This window comes from Echiichthys vipera, assembly GCF_963691815.1.
Source record: "Echiichthys vipera genome assembly, chromosome: 14".
Classification (NCBI taxonomy): Eukaryota; Metazoa; Chordata; class Actinopteri; order Perciformes; family Trachinidae; genus Echiichthys; species Echiichthys vipera.
The window spans coordinates 24556284-24577074 of NC_139839.1; the positions used below are offsets into that span (position 1 = coordinate 24556284).

General features: G+C 39.5%; 1 protein-coding gene across 2 annotated transcripts in view; it reads left to right on the plus strand.

Moving 5' to 3' along the window:
* Positions 1–265: 265 nt before the first annotated feature.
* Positions 266–20791, plus strand: part of usp25 (ubiquitin specific peptidase 25) — a 40591-nt gene continuing 20065 nt past the window's right edge. The window contains exons 1-10 of one of the 2 annotated variants that reach the window (XM_083927333.1): positions 266–460; positions 6701–6778; positions 7609–7753; positions 8016–8139; positions 9379–9541; positions 14241–14327; positions 15587–15724; positions 18499–18575; positions 18755–18828; positions 20156–20307. In XM_083927333.1, the coding sequence (XP_083783459.1) occupies positions 419–460; positions 6701–6778; positions 7609–7753; positions 8016–8139; positions 9379–9541; positions 14241–14327; positions 15587–15724; positions 18499–18575; positions 18755–18828; positions 20156–20307 (1080 nt within the window). In that variant the 5' untranslated portion in view covers positions 266–418. The remainder of the gene's footprint in view (positions 461–6700; positions 6779–7608; positions 7754–8015; positions 8140–9378; positions 9542–14240; positions 14328–15586; positions 15725–18498; positions 18576–18754; positions 18829–20155; positions 20308–20791) is intronic. The other variant, XM_083927332.1, reaches the window with a different exon arrangement.

Genomic DNA, 20791 nt, shown 5'->3' on the forward strand with positions numbered 1-20791 from the left:
CGAAATTATTTTGAGTCTATCCAAATTATTAATAATAAGATATGTACTTATACCGCTGATATGTTACAATATTTTTTAAGGAAATATTATAATATAGTCCACGATTTAATTCCATTTCTTTGTATGTATCTATTTAGGCTTTATTTATTTTTTAAGCCATGATTTCCCCAAAATCCGATCGGTGACGTAAATGCAGTTCAGACAGACGTGAGTAATCGATCCCAGAGCTCAGGCAAGGCAGAGCAATGTTTTCATGCCTGCTGACGACCTGCGCTAGTCACTCTGCCATGGCGCCCGTGATGTCGCTTGTGAAGGAGGGGACATCATAGTGTCGTGTTTTAATTCGCTTTAGTGCACACATATCCCGTGCGTTTTGCTACTCCAGGTTTGAATTTGACAACATTAATCTGAACCCGCCATGACCGTGGAGCAGAATGTCCTCCAGCAGCACTCTCAGAAGGTAACAAGCTCACTTTAGCCTCAGTGTATAGCTACACCGTTTTAGGGCTCTAAGTAGCCGCGGAGTCGTTCAGCCAGCGTCTTGGTTAGTTTGGTTAACGTTGAGCTGCCGTTTTATTTCACTTACGGCCGTTTGTCAAGGAACAGGCTCTTATTCGCCAGCAGATATATTTAATCTGGGCCTAACGTTGTGCTAGCGTTGGCGTTATCCAATATTTTGCTGTTAGCCAACGGAAGCTAACGGAACCGCGTAGCCCCCGTTAAAGTTACGTTAACCGGAGCGTCGTTTGTGTACGTCGGAAGCTAGCAGTTCATACGTATTAATGCGGACGATACTTCCCGTGATTACAGTATAAATATTGGGCTAAATGTGTCGTCAGTTGAAATAAACAGGGACAATTGATAGTGACACATCTAACGTTGCGCTAGTGTCATCAACTTCGTAGTATTTAACCAGCTATAGCATAGTGTTGTTTTCACGGGGCGCTTTGCTGAAGACATTTCCTCCTACGATAATAGTTTGAGATAGTGTACCCCCCGTGTTTGGGTGTGCAAATGTTTCCTAGGTGACCCATCCCATATCTGATATCTTTGTTTACAAAGCATGGCCACAGGCGACGGTAGAAACACAGCCTCGGTGTTTGGCGGGGACTCGTTAGCCAGACAGCGAGCCAAGTGTGTGATGGCTCATAACCGAGCAGGCGGATCATCAGGTTACATTTTATCATGCTCAGTTTACCGAAGTGCATCAAGGGTCCGATGCTGTTGTTTTGAATTCCAGTTCTGGGATTTAGTGACCACCGTGCCCAGCGTTGCACGGCTCTGGAGAGTTATGCAACAACTTGACTGATATTGCTAACTCTGCTAGTCCCAATGTAAATTATTTTGCATAAGAGTTATGCAATCCCAGTCGTACCACGCTGTATGCAATCCAGTATCTCTGTTCTGTAGCATAGTGTTAAAGTGTATCAAACCACGCCTGACATGGCTCACTTACCGTAAAACATAAGTTCGCAGTGTGAGGTACATATCTGATGGGATGATGACAGTCAAGTCTGGAGCGTAGGCAAACATTTTAGTACACTAAATAAGTAAACACTTTTTTTCTTGGTTTTTAAACCAACTGTTTTTTTAGAGACCGCATGCACAGCTGTTCAGGTCTGATTTGTTTTGACAGTGCATGAGCGTGTGGTGGGATTCAGTTCCATCGTTAGTGCTTCGTGGGAGCAGGGTGTGGTGCAGGTTTTCATGTAGGGGCCTGTAGATCGTGAGATGAGGTCATGGTGAAGAACTTGTAATTCTGTCTGTGCAATTTGTTTTTGTTTGCTACTCCTTTACATGCACAATCCAAGCAGCCCTGATAACATGATCATAGATGCACTGCTGGGAATGCCCCTGCGTGTTCCCTGCTGTAAAGTCCCAAAGTAGTTCCTTGTGCCATGCAGGGAGTTATGTGTTATTCACAAGCTGCCTCCTAATGGCTGATGACCAGTGTGACATACAGCCATGCCAGGTGTGTGCGTGTGTGTGTGCCCTGTGTGTGTGTGCGCCCTGTGTGTGTGCGCCCTGTGTGTGTGCGCCCTGTGTGTGTGTGCGTGCCCTGTGTGTCCTGTGCTTGACTTGGCCCAAATCTCTCACAGGTGTAACTTCCCTCACACTTCACTGACCCCCCCCCCCCCCCCCCCATCCTCCATGCCAACCAACTGGCATCCATCAGTCTCTGACACGACCAGAACACGATCATCTTTATGTTTACGTGTGTCCACTGCTTTCAACATAATCAAACATAAAGCTTTTACAAGTTCATGAGTTAATGTTAGGAATGCCTTAGTAATGGAGTTCTTTAGGATCGCCACACTGCAAACACAGGCAGGTATACTGACCTGAAATATTTTCTTTAGTGTTACAGTTATTGATCAAAACGGTTTGATGACCTAAAAGAAACATTGCATATATCTTGTAAATTAAATTGTCAGGCTTCCACCGTAATACTTGTCATTGTCTACTGCAGTCTATCCCAACGGTAGGGTCGCAACCAAAGCTAGTCGCGGACCCATTTTTATCAGCATTCTGTTTTGCTGGTCTGTTCAGCTCAGATGCTGAGCGTGCAGCTGTTCATCTCCCCTTTCTCTCTCTTCTCGTGAACCTTGACCTGAAACGTGTTCACGCTCTCTGGCTGAGGTAACATTGGGTGTGACTTCTGTGATTCCATCACTCTTGATCACGTGAAGTCATGATGTATTTTGTAAGTTTAAGTCCTGGGATGACACCAAATTTCTCTTTTGGGTCTCAAGCTTAAAAAGTTTGAAAACCCCTGGTCTTCAGTGACTTGTCAGAGTAGCACTTCCTCTATAACAGAGATCTTCAACAAGGGTTCCTGACCCTAAGGGGAGGTCTTCAAAGTTACTGCAGGGGGGCTGACAAATGATTGTTTGATAACTTTTTTTGAACTCTTTTTTTTATTTTTATGAAAATGTCAGGAAATATACATTAACTTTCGACGTGTCATTAGCAAAGATAAATTAACCGATTAATGAAAAAATAAAATCAAACTTGCACAACACTGATGATAGGCTTACTGGCCTGTAGGTAAGGTTGTCATCTACAGATGTTAAGCTTAACGATTCACTGTGCCTAGCGCATGTATGTTTAACATTAAAACATGTACAAATATATATCATTATTTTAATAGCTTAGTATTACAGTATATGCACCATACAAAAGTTTTGTATGTGTATAGGTGGAAGGCTGCCCTACACGTTATTGTAGATCCAGTTCATTATTCAACTCAATGTTATACAATAGGAGGTCCCTGCTCCGTCTCTCTTACGTACTCTATGGAGGAATTGTTGGGTCTATGTAAATCATAAATAAGTCATAGAGTGTGGTCTTTACCTACTCTGTAAAGTGTCCTGAGATAACTTTTGTTATGCTTTGGCACTATAAATAAAATTGAATTGAATTGAATACAGTGGAGGGGTCCTGGGTCTAAAAAACATTGAAGACCTCTACTCTAAGGCCGGTAGAGAACAGTGTCATGTTGTCATTTTCCAGTTGATTACTTTGACCTAACATGCTTCATGAGTATTAGGCTCGTTGCTGAGTTGTGAGTCCTTGTCCAGTAAGCCATGAGCACAGTCAGGGTTTTAGTGCATTATTTATATGTCGTTACTCGAACAAAGCCGTGAGCTGTCCTTTCACTTTCTCCAGTGACTGTAAAAACATTTGCTCCTGCGGTTAAATAGAGCACTTTTGCTCTTGAAAGCGCACAGAAACTCTTGTAGCGAATAGGAGGTTTGAGGTCCTTACTTCAGGATACAACAGTAGGACAGATGTCGTCCTGATGTCTTTGAAAGAGCCATCAGTGCTCAGATGTAAATGCAAGTTTTCCAATACTTGGTTTGATGTGACGATAATATTGTTGTGACGATAATGAATATTCTTCAGTGAGTTCTGTTTTTTCTGTATAGATCCACATTTACTAAAAACCAATTTAAAGTAGTCTCTCTGAGCCAGCATCTTCAAATAATTAATGGAATAAGAATTTGGTTTGTGTCAACAGTGTGTCACTATTGGATATATAATGAAATAATCTATAAATTCGGAATTGTGCATACACAATCAAATGAGTCCAATTTATTTCCAAGGCACCCAACAATCTGAAAATAATTGCAGTGCACAATCTTTTGGGCGCATGTATGACTAGTCGCTCTGTATAACTTTATATATTAATTAATTAATTTAACCTGTACAGTGATTCAGATATTTTGTTTGCACAATGTAATTATGCACAGGTGTTGACAACTGTTTTTACATCAAAACTGTAAAAAAAAAAGACATGATATGAACGCTTAGTTCACCAGCTGTGACTTCTCACTTTCAAACTCTGGTGTCATTTCCAGATTATCATATTATTATTTTGACAGTTTATGCACCAAGCAAGTAATTGAGTGAGAAAATAATTCACAGATTAATCGATAATGAAAACAATAGTTTTTTTGCAGCCCCAGTATTTCTGTCATTTTCTTAAGCTTTACTAGTTTCCATTGCCTGTGGCTGTGTGTTGTGCAGGTAATCTTTGATTTGTGAAAACAACGACAGCAATGCGTCCTAAACCAAAGGTAGACTCTACTGAACTGACGGTCTTCTCCGTTGGCTGCTGCACCTCTAAAAGTTACCGTCTGTGTTCCTCTCAAGTCTCAAGACTTCTTTTTTGGACATTGACACTAAGTGCATTTCCACATTAGGCCATGCTGTCCAGCTGGGTTTGACATCAATAGGTCATCAGACCCTAGTTATAGGGCCAAGAATTGACAGCTTAGATACGGTTCAGATGAGATAATGTATCAGTTCTTCAAGTTCATAGAAGTTTTGTTAAATTAGAATTTATAACATTGTGATTGCTCTGTGATTATGGCTACTGCAGCTGAGTTTCTGGTTGGAGGGTAAAGCAGCCTGTTGCCTCTCACCGTTTACCTCTTGATGCTTTTGAGACAGATGCAGTCCACTGTTTGTTCTATAGTACTATGTGTTTTTGCCATGCCTAGTATTCATTAGGGCTGAACAATTAATTGAGTGATTAAATTCACAACATGGACTGGTGCAATATCCAAATGGCAGAAGGTGCAGTATTTGATAAAGGCAGAATATGTGTAAAAATACCATTCTGACTAGTGTTGTAGTGCTGCAGAGATTCTATTCAATTCAATTAAATTTTATTTATAGTGCCAAATCATAACAAAAGTTATCTCAGGACACTTTACAGAGTAGGTAAAGTACATTGACTAAATGTATTTAAAAATAAATAAAAAATAGATTGAGTACATTGACTAAATTAATTTAAAAATAAATATAAAGTAGATTTAGAACATTGACATTGACTAAATTCATTTAAAAATAAATAAAAAGCAGATTTAGTACATTGACTAAATTAATTTAAAAATAAATAAAAAGTAGACTGAGTACATTAACTAAATTGATTTAAAAATAAATAAAAAGCTGATTTAGTAGATTGACTAAATTAATTTAAAAATAAATAAAAAGTAGAGTTAGTACATTGACTACATTCATTTAAAAATAAATAAAAAGCAGATTTAGTACATTGACTAAATTTACTTAAAAATAAATAAAAAATAGATTGAGTACATTGACTAAATTAATTTAAAAATAAATATAAAGTAGATTTAGAACATTGACATTGACTAAATTCATTTAAAAATAAATAAAAAGCAGATTTAGTACATTGACTAAATTAATTTAAAAATAAATAAAAAGTAGACTGAGTACATTAACTAAATTGATTTAAAAATAAATAAAAAGCTGATTTAGTAGATTGACTAAATTAATTTAAAAATAAATAAAAAGTAGAGTTAGTACATTGACTACATTCATTTAAAAATAAATAAAAAGCAGATTTAGTACATTGACTAAATTTATTTAAAAATAAATAAAAAAACAGATTTAGTACATTGACTAAATTAATTTAAAAATAAATAAAAAGTAGATTTAGAACATTGACATTGACTAAATTAATTTAAAAATAAATAAAAAGTAGATTTAGAACATTGACTAAATTAATTTAAAAATAAATAAAAAGTAGATTTAGAACATTGACTAAATTAATTTAAAAATAAATAAAACGTAGATTTAGAACATTGACTAAATTAATTTAAAAATAAATAAAAAGTAGATTTAGAACATTGAATTTAAAAGAGATGCCCTCTTACAAGTCATATTCTACAGACTTATGAAAAAAAATCCTTGTTTGGTACAGATCTTCGCAAAAAGGACACACCATGATCATTTTAATACATCATTAAATGAGAATAATGATTAAAAATCATTGTTATCACTTAAAATAAACCCAGTTAGAGTCAGCCATTTTTTCAAATCTTTCAGCTCTAATATTAATGGTCAATCAATCTTCACTTAAACACTGTTAAGAATTTAAATAAATCAAGAATATATCAACAGACAATATATGATGCATCCCCACAATACTGGACCCAAATAAAGCTGTTTAGAGCTGTTGAGACTCCATACGGTAGCTTTTTTTATTCACCTGACTCTCACTATAGGTGTGTAATAGCCTTATGAGTAAGTTCATTATTGTTTTTTGCCCTCAGCTGTGGTTTCAGTTTTTGTTTTTTTAGAACCTGAACTTGTTCTAAACTACTGGCCCCTTCTCTCCATCATGCTCTGCTCTAAACAGCCTTGTATCCTCTTCTCTTCTCTTCAACAGCACCAACAGACGCTACTAAACCAGTTGAGGGAGGTCACAGGCACCACAGATGTTCAGCTGCTTCAGCAAGCCCTGCAGGTACACCGCGAAACACATACGTTACAAATATATACATACAGTATACACACTGTTCTCTTGCTGTTTGTCTTTCTGTCTCTTAGTAACGCACGCACGCGCACTCTCACGCAAGCACGCACACACACACACACACACACACGCGAGCACACACACACACACACACACACACACTCGGATATTTCCTAATGTAGAGACAGTGTTTGCAAGCTGTTTTCTCAACTCCTCCAAACACAACATCAGCAGCTGTTCCGCTCTCACAGAAACATCATCACATATCACTCGTAAGACCCATTTCATGTAAGGACAACAGGAAGATTTTTTTACCTCAAATCCACACTTGACCGTTTCATATGAAACTGCTGGTCCACGTTAATCTCTGGTCATCCCAGAGATTGAAGAAGTTCTGCATGTCACTACTAAACCATACAATTACAGTTTTACGTTAGAATAATGTAATAACGCGTGATTAAGTTTCATTGTTTTTTGCACATATTTTGTCAATCCTGCTGTTAGGCTTGAGGTGATATCTATTTTTACATGCCTTCATAACGTCCTGACATTTCACCAGGGCGTTGGAATTACTAAATACCTTGGTATACCGCCCTACTTTGATACCGCCAAAGCCTACTTGCTGTCTATTTTTAGATGAGCAGTTGTATTCTTTAACTTTTGTTAGTTATCCTAAACAGCCAATATCTTCAGGTGTTACCAAGAAACTAAAGCTGAAAAGTATGTGGAAGCTTGAGCTGAAACAGGCCTCAACTTCTAGTCAAGTGTTCCTGCTAATTACTGTCCTGTGTTCATACCGAGCATACACTTTTTTGTTGTAGGTGAGCAATGGAGACCTGGCCGAGGCTGTGGCTTATTTGACAGAGAAGAACGCCAAGGTTCCTCAACAAGATGAGACAACCTACTACCAGACGTCCCAGGTGGCTAGCGACAGATATATCAGCGTGGGCAGCCAGGCAGACACAAGTGAGCAGCTTACTTAAACTTTTGGCAAGGAAGTTCAAGAGACCTCACAGGGATGATTCAAAGAAATAAGAAATTATTATTGTTGATTTATTATTATTATATTATGTTGATTATTATATATATACTGTGATAGCACAAAACATCATAGGTAATTAAAAGTAGTTCCTTAAAGACGTGAAAAATATAGAGGGTTTTGAATGTTTCTTAAACTAGCATAAAACTTTGAGGCTTTTGTGTGTGTGTGGTTTTTTTTTTAATGCAGATGTGATTGACCTGACTGGGGACGATAAAGATGACCTGCAGAGGGCCATCGCCCTCAGCCTGGAGGAGTCCAACCGGGCGTTCAGGGAGACTGGCATCACTGATGAGGAGCAGGCCATCAGCAGGCAGGCTCAACGCTACTCACTGAGAACAAATATGCCAAGAAATTCTGTACCTAACATCTAGCACAAAACACATGCCCCCTATTGTAATCAGGGATATCCCAAGCCGGTTGTAAGCATTGACACCCAGGCTGATCCGGGCATATTTGAATGGATCGAATCTAGTCAAATAAAGTTGATCAAAATGAGATCCTTTCTTTACTGAACTCTGTTTTGTCCACCTCAGTATGAGCTATGTGCTCTGTATATGAGTGAAAATGAGTGTATGAAAGTGAAAAAGTATTTGTTTGGCTGTTTTCTGTCACCGGTTAAAATGACAGATGTCGCCGGTGGCAGGTCATATCAGCTGTTACTTATAACTGCTAACAATAATTCAGTAACTTGATAGCAGGCCAACATTTGACTGTTGTGGGGTTTATGTGCTCTCTGTCTGATCTGTACTCAAGATTGTTTATCATGTAAAAGTAGCCTCACCCTGTAACACCATGTACAACTGTGAGTGGACAGAGTGTTCTGTAGTTCCAATAACTCCAAGAGTGATCCATCACATCATAATTACATGTAACAAATCATTTCTGTCAAAGTGATGAATAAACTTTGGTAAACAACCGTACTAATGGCCTTGAAAGTAACGCAGGTTTGAATTTGGGTCTTGAAAATGTTCCCACACTAGTTTTGTGGTTTAAGGTGGAATAATGGAATGGAGTGAATATCTGAAGTCACCACTTTAACCTCATACTTTTCCTTTCTTTCACCATCTGAGGCATTGCTAATGGTCACCTACCTTGTAATTCACGTGATTAGTTTATTTTGTCCTGATAAGGGAGAATAAAAGCCATATGAATATTTCATTTTAAATCACAACCCCTACTACTCCTATATGACCTGACTGAAGCATAATCTTGCAGTTTAATTAAACCCCATTCTGACTGAACTGATGTGAACCATTGACCTGAGCTCCTCTCATGGCTAACTATGGCTCCGAGCATTGTTACATGGCTTTGTTTTTTGTTTTTTGACACATAAGAAGGATGTGATGAAAGACATTTAAAAATAGCACTTTAATTTTTTGGAGATACAGTGCACGATAAACTGCAACAGGGTCAGTGAGCGAGCCCCCCCCCCCACCACCACCACCACCACACACACCCCACTGTGGAATGAACTTCAACATTTGGTAGAAAAAAAAACATTTCACTGCCTTTTTTAATTGTTTTATTTTTTTATTTTTATTTTTTTTAGAGTTTTGGAGGCCAGCATCGCAGAGAACAAGGCAAGTCTGAAGCGAACACACACAGAAGTGTGGAGTGATTCACCCAACCCACATGACAGGAAGAGGATAGACACCTGCCCCGTGGGGCTGAAAAATGTTGGCAATACCTGCTGGTTCAGTGCTGTCATACAGGTGGGTACGCACACTCACTCACTCACTCACTCACTCACTCACTCACTCACTCACTCGCACTCGCACTCGCACTCGCACTCGCACTCGCACACACTCACACTTAATGGGCCCCCTCCCAATTTTGAAACAAAACCTACACCCTTTGTTCATGTCAGAATTCAGTTTGACAACTGAATGTATTTATTTACTCACACACACACACACACTCTCTCTTGACTTTTGAAAAAATGAGTGAAACCCCTTTCTTAAGAGTTTTTCTGTAGGCATTTTTTTTTTTGTGTGATATTGCTCTAAAATTGTTCTTGTTTTTTTTTGCTATTTCTTCTAGTACTTTGCCTGCACCTAATTCATTTGGCTATAGGAAACTTATGAAGGCCCTGAACAGGGTTTCTGTTGTCCACATGTCCTGGAAGAATTTCCTTCAGCTTATATTCACAGATACAATAAAACTAAAAAAAACTAGTTGAGAACAAACAAGAAAAGAATTGTAAGCCAATCAGGCTCATAACATTTCAATTATGATGTGCAGCTGCCCTCTTAAAATCGAATAACTTCTGTTTGCTATAGGCCTTTTCTCAGATAAAATATAATAAAAACTCTTTGAACTGTTTAAAATAACAAATAACCATAATCAGTTGCTGGGTCAAACCATATTTATGTTTTTTTTACAGCAGCAAAATGTGCTGATTTCTGTTCTGGTTTTTATAGCAAATGCGGTTTTAGGCCTGAAACATGGTCCACGCAAGTTCGCAAATGACAACTCCTGACCCAAAAGCTTATCAGAGCGTTTCCATGTCCACAGTAGTAAACTCGAACACGGTTGTGATGCTATCTCCAAAGATGGCCAGGGCTGTAAAGTGTAATACCAATACCCCCTACCCCTCTACTTCCAGCACCCTTGTTCAGACCACACCCATCTTTAAATCAGCCTTCATTTTTTGGTCAGTGTCAAGCTTACTGAAGCATTGCATTTCCCGTGACTACCTCATCATAATGTAACTGCAAAAGTGCCATGGCATCTCAAAATATTTTCAATGGCCAACTGTAGAGATTAAGGGCCCGTCCTCATGAAGACACGTTTTCTTGTAACTGCACAACTTTAGTATGTTTTTGGTCGACCATCAGCCCCCTCTGCTTGTTGAGGACACTAACTGCAGAGTGATCGGTGCATCAGAGTCCAAAACAGCACAAAAGTCTCCACTAATAACAGAAACAGTGACACATTTCTCTCTAGGATGGAGGAGGATTTGGGAAGTGTTCAGATTTGGAGAGGAACTCTCCGGTGTTTGTATTCTCCACAGAGTCTCTCTCTCTTCTTCTCCGTTGTTGGTGTATTTCTGTGGCAGTTACAGCGCCACATCCAGGCCTGGCATGTGTATTACAGCGTTTTTAGCCGGTTTCACTGGTTTCGTGTAGACGCAGATAATTCTTGAACCAAGTCTGTGTAGACAGAATACTTTTTCAGAACAATAGAGTAAAAAGAAAAGGTTGTTTTCGATGTGCGGATGTACCCTTAAATATGTTGGACTTCAACAGATTAAACCCGGTAAAAAGAAACTGTACTAACGAGATAAGAGAAAGCCTGAGACTGAGTTTTTCATCTTTGTATTTCTTAGTGTGTTCCTATTGAGTTGCATGTAATTGTAATGATGCAGGAATTGACACTTTAATCTGCTACAGTCATCCTTAGTAGTAATGGATAAGAGTTTAATCTAAATGTTTACATGCTGGAAGAGGCTGGAACAGTGTAGCCCAGCTGTCACAAAGACTTAGTCTCTTGTATGCTGGTGTAGTCGGTGGTAGAATGTGACCTGAGCTGAAATATGCCAGATGAACACTGGATACACCATCACATGGTGCCTGGCCCCTGTGAGTAATGTAACTCCCACCCTGACTCTGCTGCACTAAGTGCAAGAACAGAAGTAAACAACTTTTTCTTAAAACAAGATATACAACATGTTATGTTCAGTTCTCACGCAGAAAACCAAAATTAATCATCATAAGTTAAAGAAGTGAGTGTAAGTGGCTCTTGTCATGGCTGTCGCTGGTGTGAGAAGTTGAACATACGGTCCCCCAATGTGTGTAGTATTTGTTCCTACCAAACTGAGTTTGATTTTCTGATAGTTAAATATGATTTTGTATGCAAAACAATTCATAATGCACTTCCTTACTTTCCTGCTTTCCTGCATTTGTTCCTACCAAACTGAGTTTGATTATCTGAAAGTTTAATATGATTTTGTATGCAAAACAATTCATAATGCACTTCCTTACTTTCCTGCATCACCTCAGGTTGTTTTTCAGTACTTCTATCGTGTGATGCAACAAGTGCTGTCTACATATTATTCCAAGTAATAAGTAAAGGGGTCAAGTTTACGTTCTACTTGTGTATAATCTATCTTTAATTTCTGTTTTATGAAGTAGAGCTGGCAGAAATATTGTGACAGATTGGCTTACATAGGTTGGAAATACTAGAAGGGAAGTCTTTATGTAATGGCAGAGAGCTTTTTATTACCACATTTTGTTTTATTGTAGAGATAGAGTGATGCTGGAAAAGTTTACTAAGTGTTGTAGATAATTATTAAAAGTTGAAATGTTCCGGCAGTTATTGCTGCTTTCAGAGTGGATGGCCACACTTTGTAAGAGGTCTTAAATCATTACATGATGAGCCTCTCTACTAGGGTTGTCACGGTACTAGAATTTCAAAGTCAATACCAATACCCAGGAAAACACTCGATACTCACTACCATTTTTGATACCGGGGGGGAGTAATTTACAAAAAAGATAAAGGCAGGATTTTAAAAATAATTATTACATCAATACAGACATCAATAACAACCCTTTTAAAATGTTGTCTGATGTAGTGCTAATAAAAGAGAAACCCCTTAACTGTAGGGCGTAGATATGACAAATATATTCAAACTCTTTTGTTTGTTTTATTGTGTTGTAGAGCTCGGGGATTTCTGTGAACATTAAATGATTCCATGAAGGAGGTTAAACCTTGGATTCAGTCGGTGAATAAGTTGTTGTTATTCAGGTTTCTCCACAGTGTAAACAGGGATCTGCTCCATGCTAATGTAGTCAGCTACAATCCTGTTTGTCTTCTGTGTTTCTGGGGACTCCATATTATCTCTCATTAAATAGAGTTGGTATATGACACGTTATTGGGTCATCCGGTTGAATTAACGTCTCGTAACGCTAAATACTTCCAAACAGCACTTTTGCTTTGTTCATTTTCTACTAAAACTGGTGGAGAAGGTCCTCCAGTAGCAGAGCTCGCTGTGTTCAGTCAGCTCAGTGTTGTAAACGTGATGAACCAGCGTTCATGTGCTCAGAGAAAGGAGCTGTAGTTTTTACAGTTTACAGTTTGTTTCTTACAGTTGTTTGTCTGCAGTATCAATACTTTTGCAAGTTAGTATCTAATCGGATACTCATTTTTAGTATTGCTTTTTTTTCCAAGTATCAAGTTTTTAGACAACACTACTCCCTACATTAAGAAAGAATATAATCATATATTATAATGTATTTATTTATTTCACACTGGTATCGGATCGGTACTCTGTATCCCATGTTCCGGTGTTGGCATCGTTTCCCCTAGGATGGACTTTTAGCAGCGGAGATGGAGCCTGGGTGTAGGGAAAAAATGTGACCCTGCAAAGCACCCTGCCGGGAAATGCTCTTTGGACCCAAGTACATACAGAACTACTGTGCACAGTCATCTGGAATTTGAAAAAATGTGATTTGACGAACAAGCAGTTATCAGTGACCTTTATCCCCCAGTTTTTATTTTGACAGCTATTTTATATTTAGCCATAGTCATAGGCTTTTAGATGAAAATGCAAATGACAAGTCAATTATCACACTCTTATTTTAGTTTGTTTTCTTAACATTAGTTCATATTATTTTAATGCAACAAATTTCTGGTTTTCATATTAAGACACAATACAGGTACAAAATGACTATACTTAAATGCATTGTTTATTTTCTTAAACCAAAACAAATTATTGATCAATTAAATGAAAGTTGTCTTCATGAATAAATCCATAAAGTCCCTTTATGTGAAGGTCAGATCACTGTATGTCATTCTACAGAGCAAACTAATGAAAAACAGAATGCATTGGGCCTGTTTATGCTGTTTCCTCAATGAAGGTAATGTCGCCTAACTAACAGATCATAACTGTCTCAGAGGGAATCCGTATATCGCCTGAGATGAAAGCGTTCCTGCGTCAGTCACCTGTTCCAATCAAGTGATTTCATTTGCTGTTCTGTTACAGTGCGATGACTTCCTCATTTTACTACTAAACTTGAATAAATGTGTTGTAGCACTTTGAAGTGACGGCGCTGCTTAGGAGTCTGCCGTGCATGGCACATATACCTCTATGAAAAAGTGTGGACAGAACATCATTGAGATGCTATAGTCTGATGCTCGTGTGCTGGTAGGACACCGATGGAGACCGTTCTCATCTTGTTCATTTTTTTTAGTAATAATAATGTTTTTAAATAATAAATATTTATAATCGAAAAAATTCAGAAGCGGCAATCAAATTCCTTGAGTGGCGCACCTCCGCTGCTGGATGCATATGGGGGAAACTTACTTAGAAAATACTGGTATTGGAACATCTCTAGTTATGCTCTGACATGAAACCATATACGCAGGCCACTGGATTTCACTCACATGTCTTTATCCCTCTTCTACCTCAAGTCTCTGTTCAACCTGCTGGAGTTCCAGAGGCTGGTGCTTAACTACTCACCGCCAGCCCGAGTCCATGACCTGCCTCGCAATCAAAAGGTAAGACCTCAACGCCCCCTATATTTGAGGTTGAGTGTGGCCTCACATCAGTTGCGTTTATGGCCCTTCAATAGCTTCTCACAACTAGCAGTGTTTTAGTTCTGAAGGCTGACCCTCAGGAGCTGTGATCCACCATTCAGCAGAGTGTGATCATGCCCTCAGGTCACGGCAGCTTAGCGTTTTGCCTCTGATCGTTTGAGTAACTCACTGCTAGAAAGATGCAAGAATTCCCACCTTTTATGCAATGTTTGAACCTTGAGATTTCTCCATCAGATCAGAAATAAACGTGCAGAGAGTGTGTTTTGATTGGTCCTGGAGGTTTTTCAAATTTGAGATGCTCAAATGTGTCTAGTCACAGTCACCACTATGTTGGCAGTATAGTTATCAGTAGGTCAAATATGGACAAATAAAAATATGCTGAGGGCTCACCCTAGGGTTAGCAGCATGTCACTAATCTGGTCTAAGCCTCTGTGGAAGTGTGGTTTGGGGCAGTCCTCTCTTCATATCAGTTCCCTCCCTTTCCTCGGTCACTGACCCTTTACTGTAGCAGCATGAGACTGCTAGAGCTTAGAATCTAATCTTTACATCAGCAACCCTGACTCGCCAGCACAGAAAAATAAGTGTGTTGTAGAATGCACCTGACCTCCATTTGGATCAAGTAGTTTGTAAAAAATACGGTGTAAAAGTGTCTCAATCGATATCAATCAATATATTATATCTTTCGCTGCTCATCTCATTTACCACAGCTAGCACCGTAGCTCCCAAACCACACCCCTCAATTGTGGCATATAAATAATAGCAAATTGGGAATATTTTCAGAAAGTATTATAAAAGACAGCAAAAACGATTGAGAAAATGAGAATGCTTTATATTTAAGACAAACGACAACTGAAATCACAACAAACTAATTGGTAAATCTTCATTCAGCGCCCACTTAAGATTTTTAATTGAAGCAAAAGTAAATTAAAAGTAAAAGAGTAGTAGAACTTTTTAAGGCTGGTGATATTCTAATTTTTTAGTTGATATATTCCAATTCTATAAAACCAACAATGTGTCTGTTTCCCAATACTTTGAAATGTCCTCGGCCTGCCGTTGGAACTCAGCCCCAACACAGTTGTTCTTGCTGATGATATACATCTGTAACAGTAGGTTACAAATATACTGTATGTATTTTATATATATATATATATATATATATATTTATATATATATATGAACTAATATCTTCACTAAATAGTTGATTGTTTTACTTTGACCAGGAGCACAGAAACCTGCCCTTCATGCAGGAGCTGAGGAACCTCTTCTCCCTCATGGTGGGGTCCAAGAGGAAATATGTGGATCCGTCACGAGCTGTGGAAATCCTCAAAGACGCCTTCAAGTCCAGTGAATCGCAGCAGGTAAGCCTCTTTCTGCCAGAACCTGCTCTGCATAATAACATTCACTTAGTGCAGGCAGTGTTCAACCAGGGTGTCCGCACATCCCTAAAAAGTCTTAAAATCATGCATCTAAAATTAAGGCCTTAAAAGGTCTTAAATTCATTAAAAATGTTTTATGCTGGTCTTAAAAACATTGCTCAAAGGTCTTTAATTTGTCGGACAGGACTATTTAATGTTATGGTCTTTTTCTCGCGGGACTCACCTTCTTTTCTAGCTGCCGGTATAAATGGTTATCTGCATGAGTGCTAGCTAGTCTGGGACTATGGGAAAGTGCCAATTTATTGAGTTGTTTGGACGACATCAGTTTTTCGGAGTTGGCTCACGTCTGTTGCCAACCAAGAAGAGGCCAGATGCATTCTGTGCAAAACGACCTTCAAACTCGGCACCATGGGGATTAAGGCTTTGAAGAGCCACATTCAGTGCGAAAAGCACAAAACCGCTGCCAGGAGCCACAAACAGACCCCAGCCATGTCACAGTTTTGCGTCTCTGCCCCGGGGCCAGTGCTGCAGACTGTGGTCTGCACTGCTACTATCACTGACATTTGGTGCGACACCAATACTGAAATCAGAGGTTTTGTGGATTTTAAACACAGTGTCAAGCACCAGTCTTACAACTCCGATGAGGGGATAGGAGCTCTGTTCTGTTTGATGTTCCCTGACTCACAAATCGTGAGCACATGTACTTCTGTAAAGCACAAGCCGGCCTATATAACTCGTTTTGGACTAGGGCCTTTCATCAGAAGCAAGCTAATCTGCAGCGTCAACAAGTCTTTTCTGGTCAATAAACAGACAAAAAGTAAAATTGAATGAGTCTCATTGAGTGACACACACTATGCTTGGGATCTCTTCACCATCGCCTATATTTATAGTGTTTTAAGTCTTAAATCTCATTCAAGGTGGCATTAAAAAGGTCTTAAAAAGTCTTTGATATGACTCGCTGAAACATGCAGATACCCTGTAAATAAAGAGAACGTCATTATGGCAAGCAAGTGAGAGATTAAGTTCTTCTTGCTACATAAGAATCTCCTAATGATGAAATAGAAGAGACATAGCACACAGAAACACACAGCTTTACAGTGGAGTTTGAACTGGTGGATGCTGAGAGGCTAAAGTAGTAAATACATTGAATTATTCTGCTTGTCCAAATCTGACCGTTTTACTACTACTAGTCTTCCAATTTTCAGTACAGTCTAGAGAAATTGGTCTTCATGCAATTTGATAGTTTCCTGAACTCAACCAGTAACTTATCAATGTTTCAGTCAGATGTCAAACTTTCAGTTGTTGTACTACTTTACCCGTGTGCTGCTGTTGATACAGTTGATAACCAAATCCCTCTAAATAGACTGAGGAAACCCACAGCAACTGCAACTGTTTTTCGGTCTTATTATCAGCTTGTCAATCATCTGTAAAGCCCTGAATTTCACTGACGGCGTAAAAAGGTGCTACATAAATATGGTTTGATTGATTTAGTGCACCATGCCAATATTCATACATTACTCTCTCCTGATGCTTCCACCTTTAGCCAGATGAGGATTCCAGTCACTATATGCAAGTGCCTAATGTTTGCTGCTCACTAAACCACAGAACATTGTTTTGAGTGTTGTTTTTCTATGTTATATGTTATTGGGTTTCATTTACAAGTGATTTATTATTACCATATCTATATCTGTTTTATTTTGTAAAGAAATTAATTATTCTGGCGGCACGTGATATGGTTGTTAGCACTCAGGCCTCACAGCAAGAGGGTTCTTGGTTCGAATTCCCGTGTCTGCATGGTTCTCTCTGGGTTCTCCGACTTCCTCCCACAGTCCGAAGAAATGCACGTGTTCAGTTAATTGGTCGATCTAAATTGCCCGTAGGTGTGAATGTGAGTGTGAATGGTTGTCTGTCTCTGTTTGTCTCTGTGTGTCCTGTGATAGACAGGCGTCCTGTCCAGGGTGTACCCCGCCTCACGCCCAGTGTCAGCTGGGATTGGCTCCAGCCCCCTTGAGACCCTGTTAGAGACAAGATATTGGATGATGGATGCATTAATTATACTTCCTGAGTCTCATGGGTTATATAACGATGACAAATAGTAGTCGTGCAGTTCCCTTTTTTTTCCTTTATACAAATTTTTCATTACTACATGAGTGTTTCAGAGACTATCACACTTACCAAATCTGAAGAATTCCTTTAGAAACATTTGTGTGTGTTGATATCATTCATAACTGCTTTGTCCTCTAGAAAATAAGCACTTGTCTGCTGTTTGCAAATATATTAATACCCTTTATCCTCTTCTTGTGCCTGCTCCATTTGATCTGAGGCTCGACTGCTCAATATCATTGTCGTTCTATTGACTCAGCTCTACTGAATCCGAAACACTTAACCTCTCTTATCTATATCTATTAATCCTCAAACCCACCCTCTGAACTTTGCAAAAAAACAATATTGACTAGGTTTGTGCACATATCCTATAATGTGACATAAACATGTCAAACACAACTGCTCTTCTCCTTACATAAGCATTCACACTAAGCTAGTGCCGCTGCAGAGGTTAACTGAGGTCAGCCTTGTGCCTTCTGCACTCATCAGTCATGTCACTACTGTATTAGTCAGATAGACATTGACCTGAATTACCAGCTTGCATTGAGGTCTGTTCAGCAAACTGCTAACTCCTTCACTAAGATGAGTCATCTTATATCGAAAGCTCAGTGTGTATGAGCAGATGGGTAATTGGTCACTTCTTCATCTCACAGCAGGATGTGAGCGAGTTCACCCACAAGCTGCTGGACTGGCTGGAGGACGCCTTCCAGATGAAGGCTGAAGAAGACAGGTAACCACAGCTCTTTATTCAGACGTCAATGTTAAAGGAAGGAACATACAGGAGACAAATGCTTGTTGGTGTTATTGGGCAGCAGATTTTGAAGCCGAAAATCCAATGTACATCGTTTCCATGAACTGAATCAGTGTTGCCCCCTGTGAACAAATTTTTCTTTTCTTTTTTGCTTTCAGGGAGGGTGAGAAGCCAAAGAACCCCATGGTGGAGCTTTTCTATGGTCGCTTCCTTGCTGTGGGTGTCCTGGAAGGTGAGATGGGGTGTTAAAACCAAACCAATACAGGCTCATTTATGCTCTATGTTAGATATGCATTTGGATACAGCAGGGCCTTCTGTCCGTCCTCTGTGCATTTCGTCATTATTTCTGCACGTATCCTGCAAGCTCACGGATGCGTACCAATACTGATCAAACGTTGCAGTGCCACTGAAAATCGTGGGGGCAGTGTCGGGCATTGTACACAAAGAGTGGTGTAAATGGCAGGAGCGAGCAAGTCATTAAAAGCCCCCGACGGACATCTTAAAAATACTGAAAGCTGCGTTCGTCGTCAATTTCTCTCATCTGTAAAACCAATGTCTGGAATTCTCCGTCCACATTCTAGGATGTCTTGAGTGTCTCACAGACCACCGCCGTCTAAAACGCTGCCAGCCATTTTGCCTACTTCTCAACAGACGCAGGATGGTTATCTCCTCCATCGTTTGTTGTTGTTACAAAGTTTTTTTCTTTTCAAACTTTATTGGAGTAACTTTTTAATCTGAACGACGCCCTTTAGAGGATGTTTTGCTCAAAGTCCTTTCCAACGTAAAGGACGCATGAGGGCAGTGACGATGGATGGATAACGTACGTCTCTATTTACTCACAAAATGGGTGCAGAAATAAGCCTTAAAGAGAGAAAGTGAGGGTAAATTAGAGAACCACAGAGAGATAATACGTTAGCATGATCTGATTGCAGCAGCCAGAAAGCAAGCAAGTCCTTGCCCCTAGTAATGAAAGATGACCTTGTCTTAATGAGATGTGGTCAATTTAAAAGAGCAGAGCGGTTGCATTGATCGTGGAAGACCTTGATGGCTGATTGACATTGCGCTTATTATGCATGACAATACTGGCCTAGAGCCACCAAAAGCTGGGCCAGTGGATTCTGCTGCGCATATAATGACCTTAATGCCTCATCTGCATGTCCGCTAGCAACTCCTCTCCTTTTTTGGGGGGGAAGGGGGCTTCTCATCGGTAGTTGATGCAGGGAGGTCTGTGCAGCTGTTTAATGATGAGTGAGATGACTGCTGAACAAGTAAAAATCCGCTTGGATGCAAACGGGTGTGAAATGGCTCCTGTTATTGCTTTTTTTTTCACGCTCTTTGCCTTTCCAACTCTTTTGTTACGCCTGGCACACCTTTAACCTATGTTTGTCATATGATGTATGATATGCACTCTCTTTCTCTGTCACATGGTGATGACACAGCTCTAAGTAGTTGGTTTAAAAAAAGAGCATACATCTACGTCTTAACTTTAACACTAACCCTCTTTCATATAGGTCATTGCTCATCTGTTTATGTCTATGGTCGTGTGGTTAATTCAACAGGTAAAAAATTTGAAAACACCGAGATGTTTGGGCAGTACCCGTTGCAGGTGAATGGCTTCAAGGATCTCCACGAATGTCTTGAGGCAGCGATGATTGAGGGGGAGATCGAGTCCCTGCACTCAGCAGAGAACTCTGCCAGGTCTGGACAAGAGGTCAGTGCCAGCAGATGTTTCCACTGAACTGCTCAGGAATGCATTTCTTGTCAAAATTATTTCCTAACAGAAATACAGTCTCCCAACAGTCTTTCTTCTGTTCACACGCAGCTCAAGCTTTTGAAACATTTGCATTATGTTTATGCATCAACATACTGTCATACAAAGATATAAGCTGTGTACGAAATCAGTCCCTATCACAGAAGTAGTGCACTATAGAGTGTGCACGCCATTTTGTAGTGGAATTTGAATTATCCCTGGTTAATTTCATTCACTATATAGTCCCCTATAAAACACCCACAATGCACATGTAATTTGAGTGTTCATGCGATGTACACTACATTTTACTCCCGCATACCACAATGCATTGCGGTTGTGTTTTACCAGAGGAGAAGAAGAAGCAGAAGAGGCGCTAACTGTAGCCAGAGAGCTAACTGTAGTTACCAACATCGGTTCCTCTCAAGCTGACTACCGTTAGTCCCTC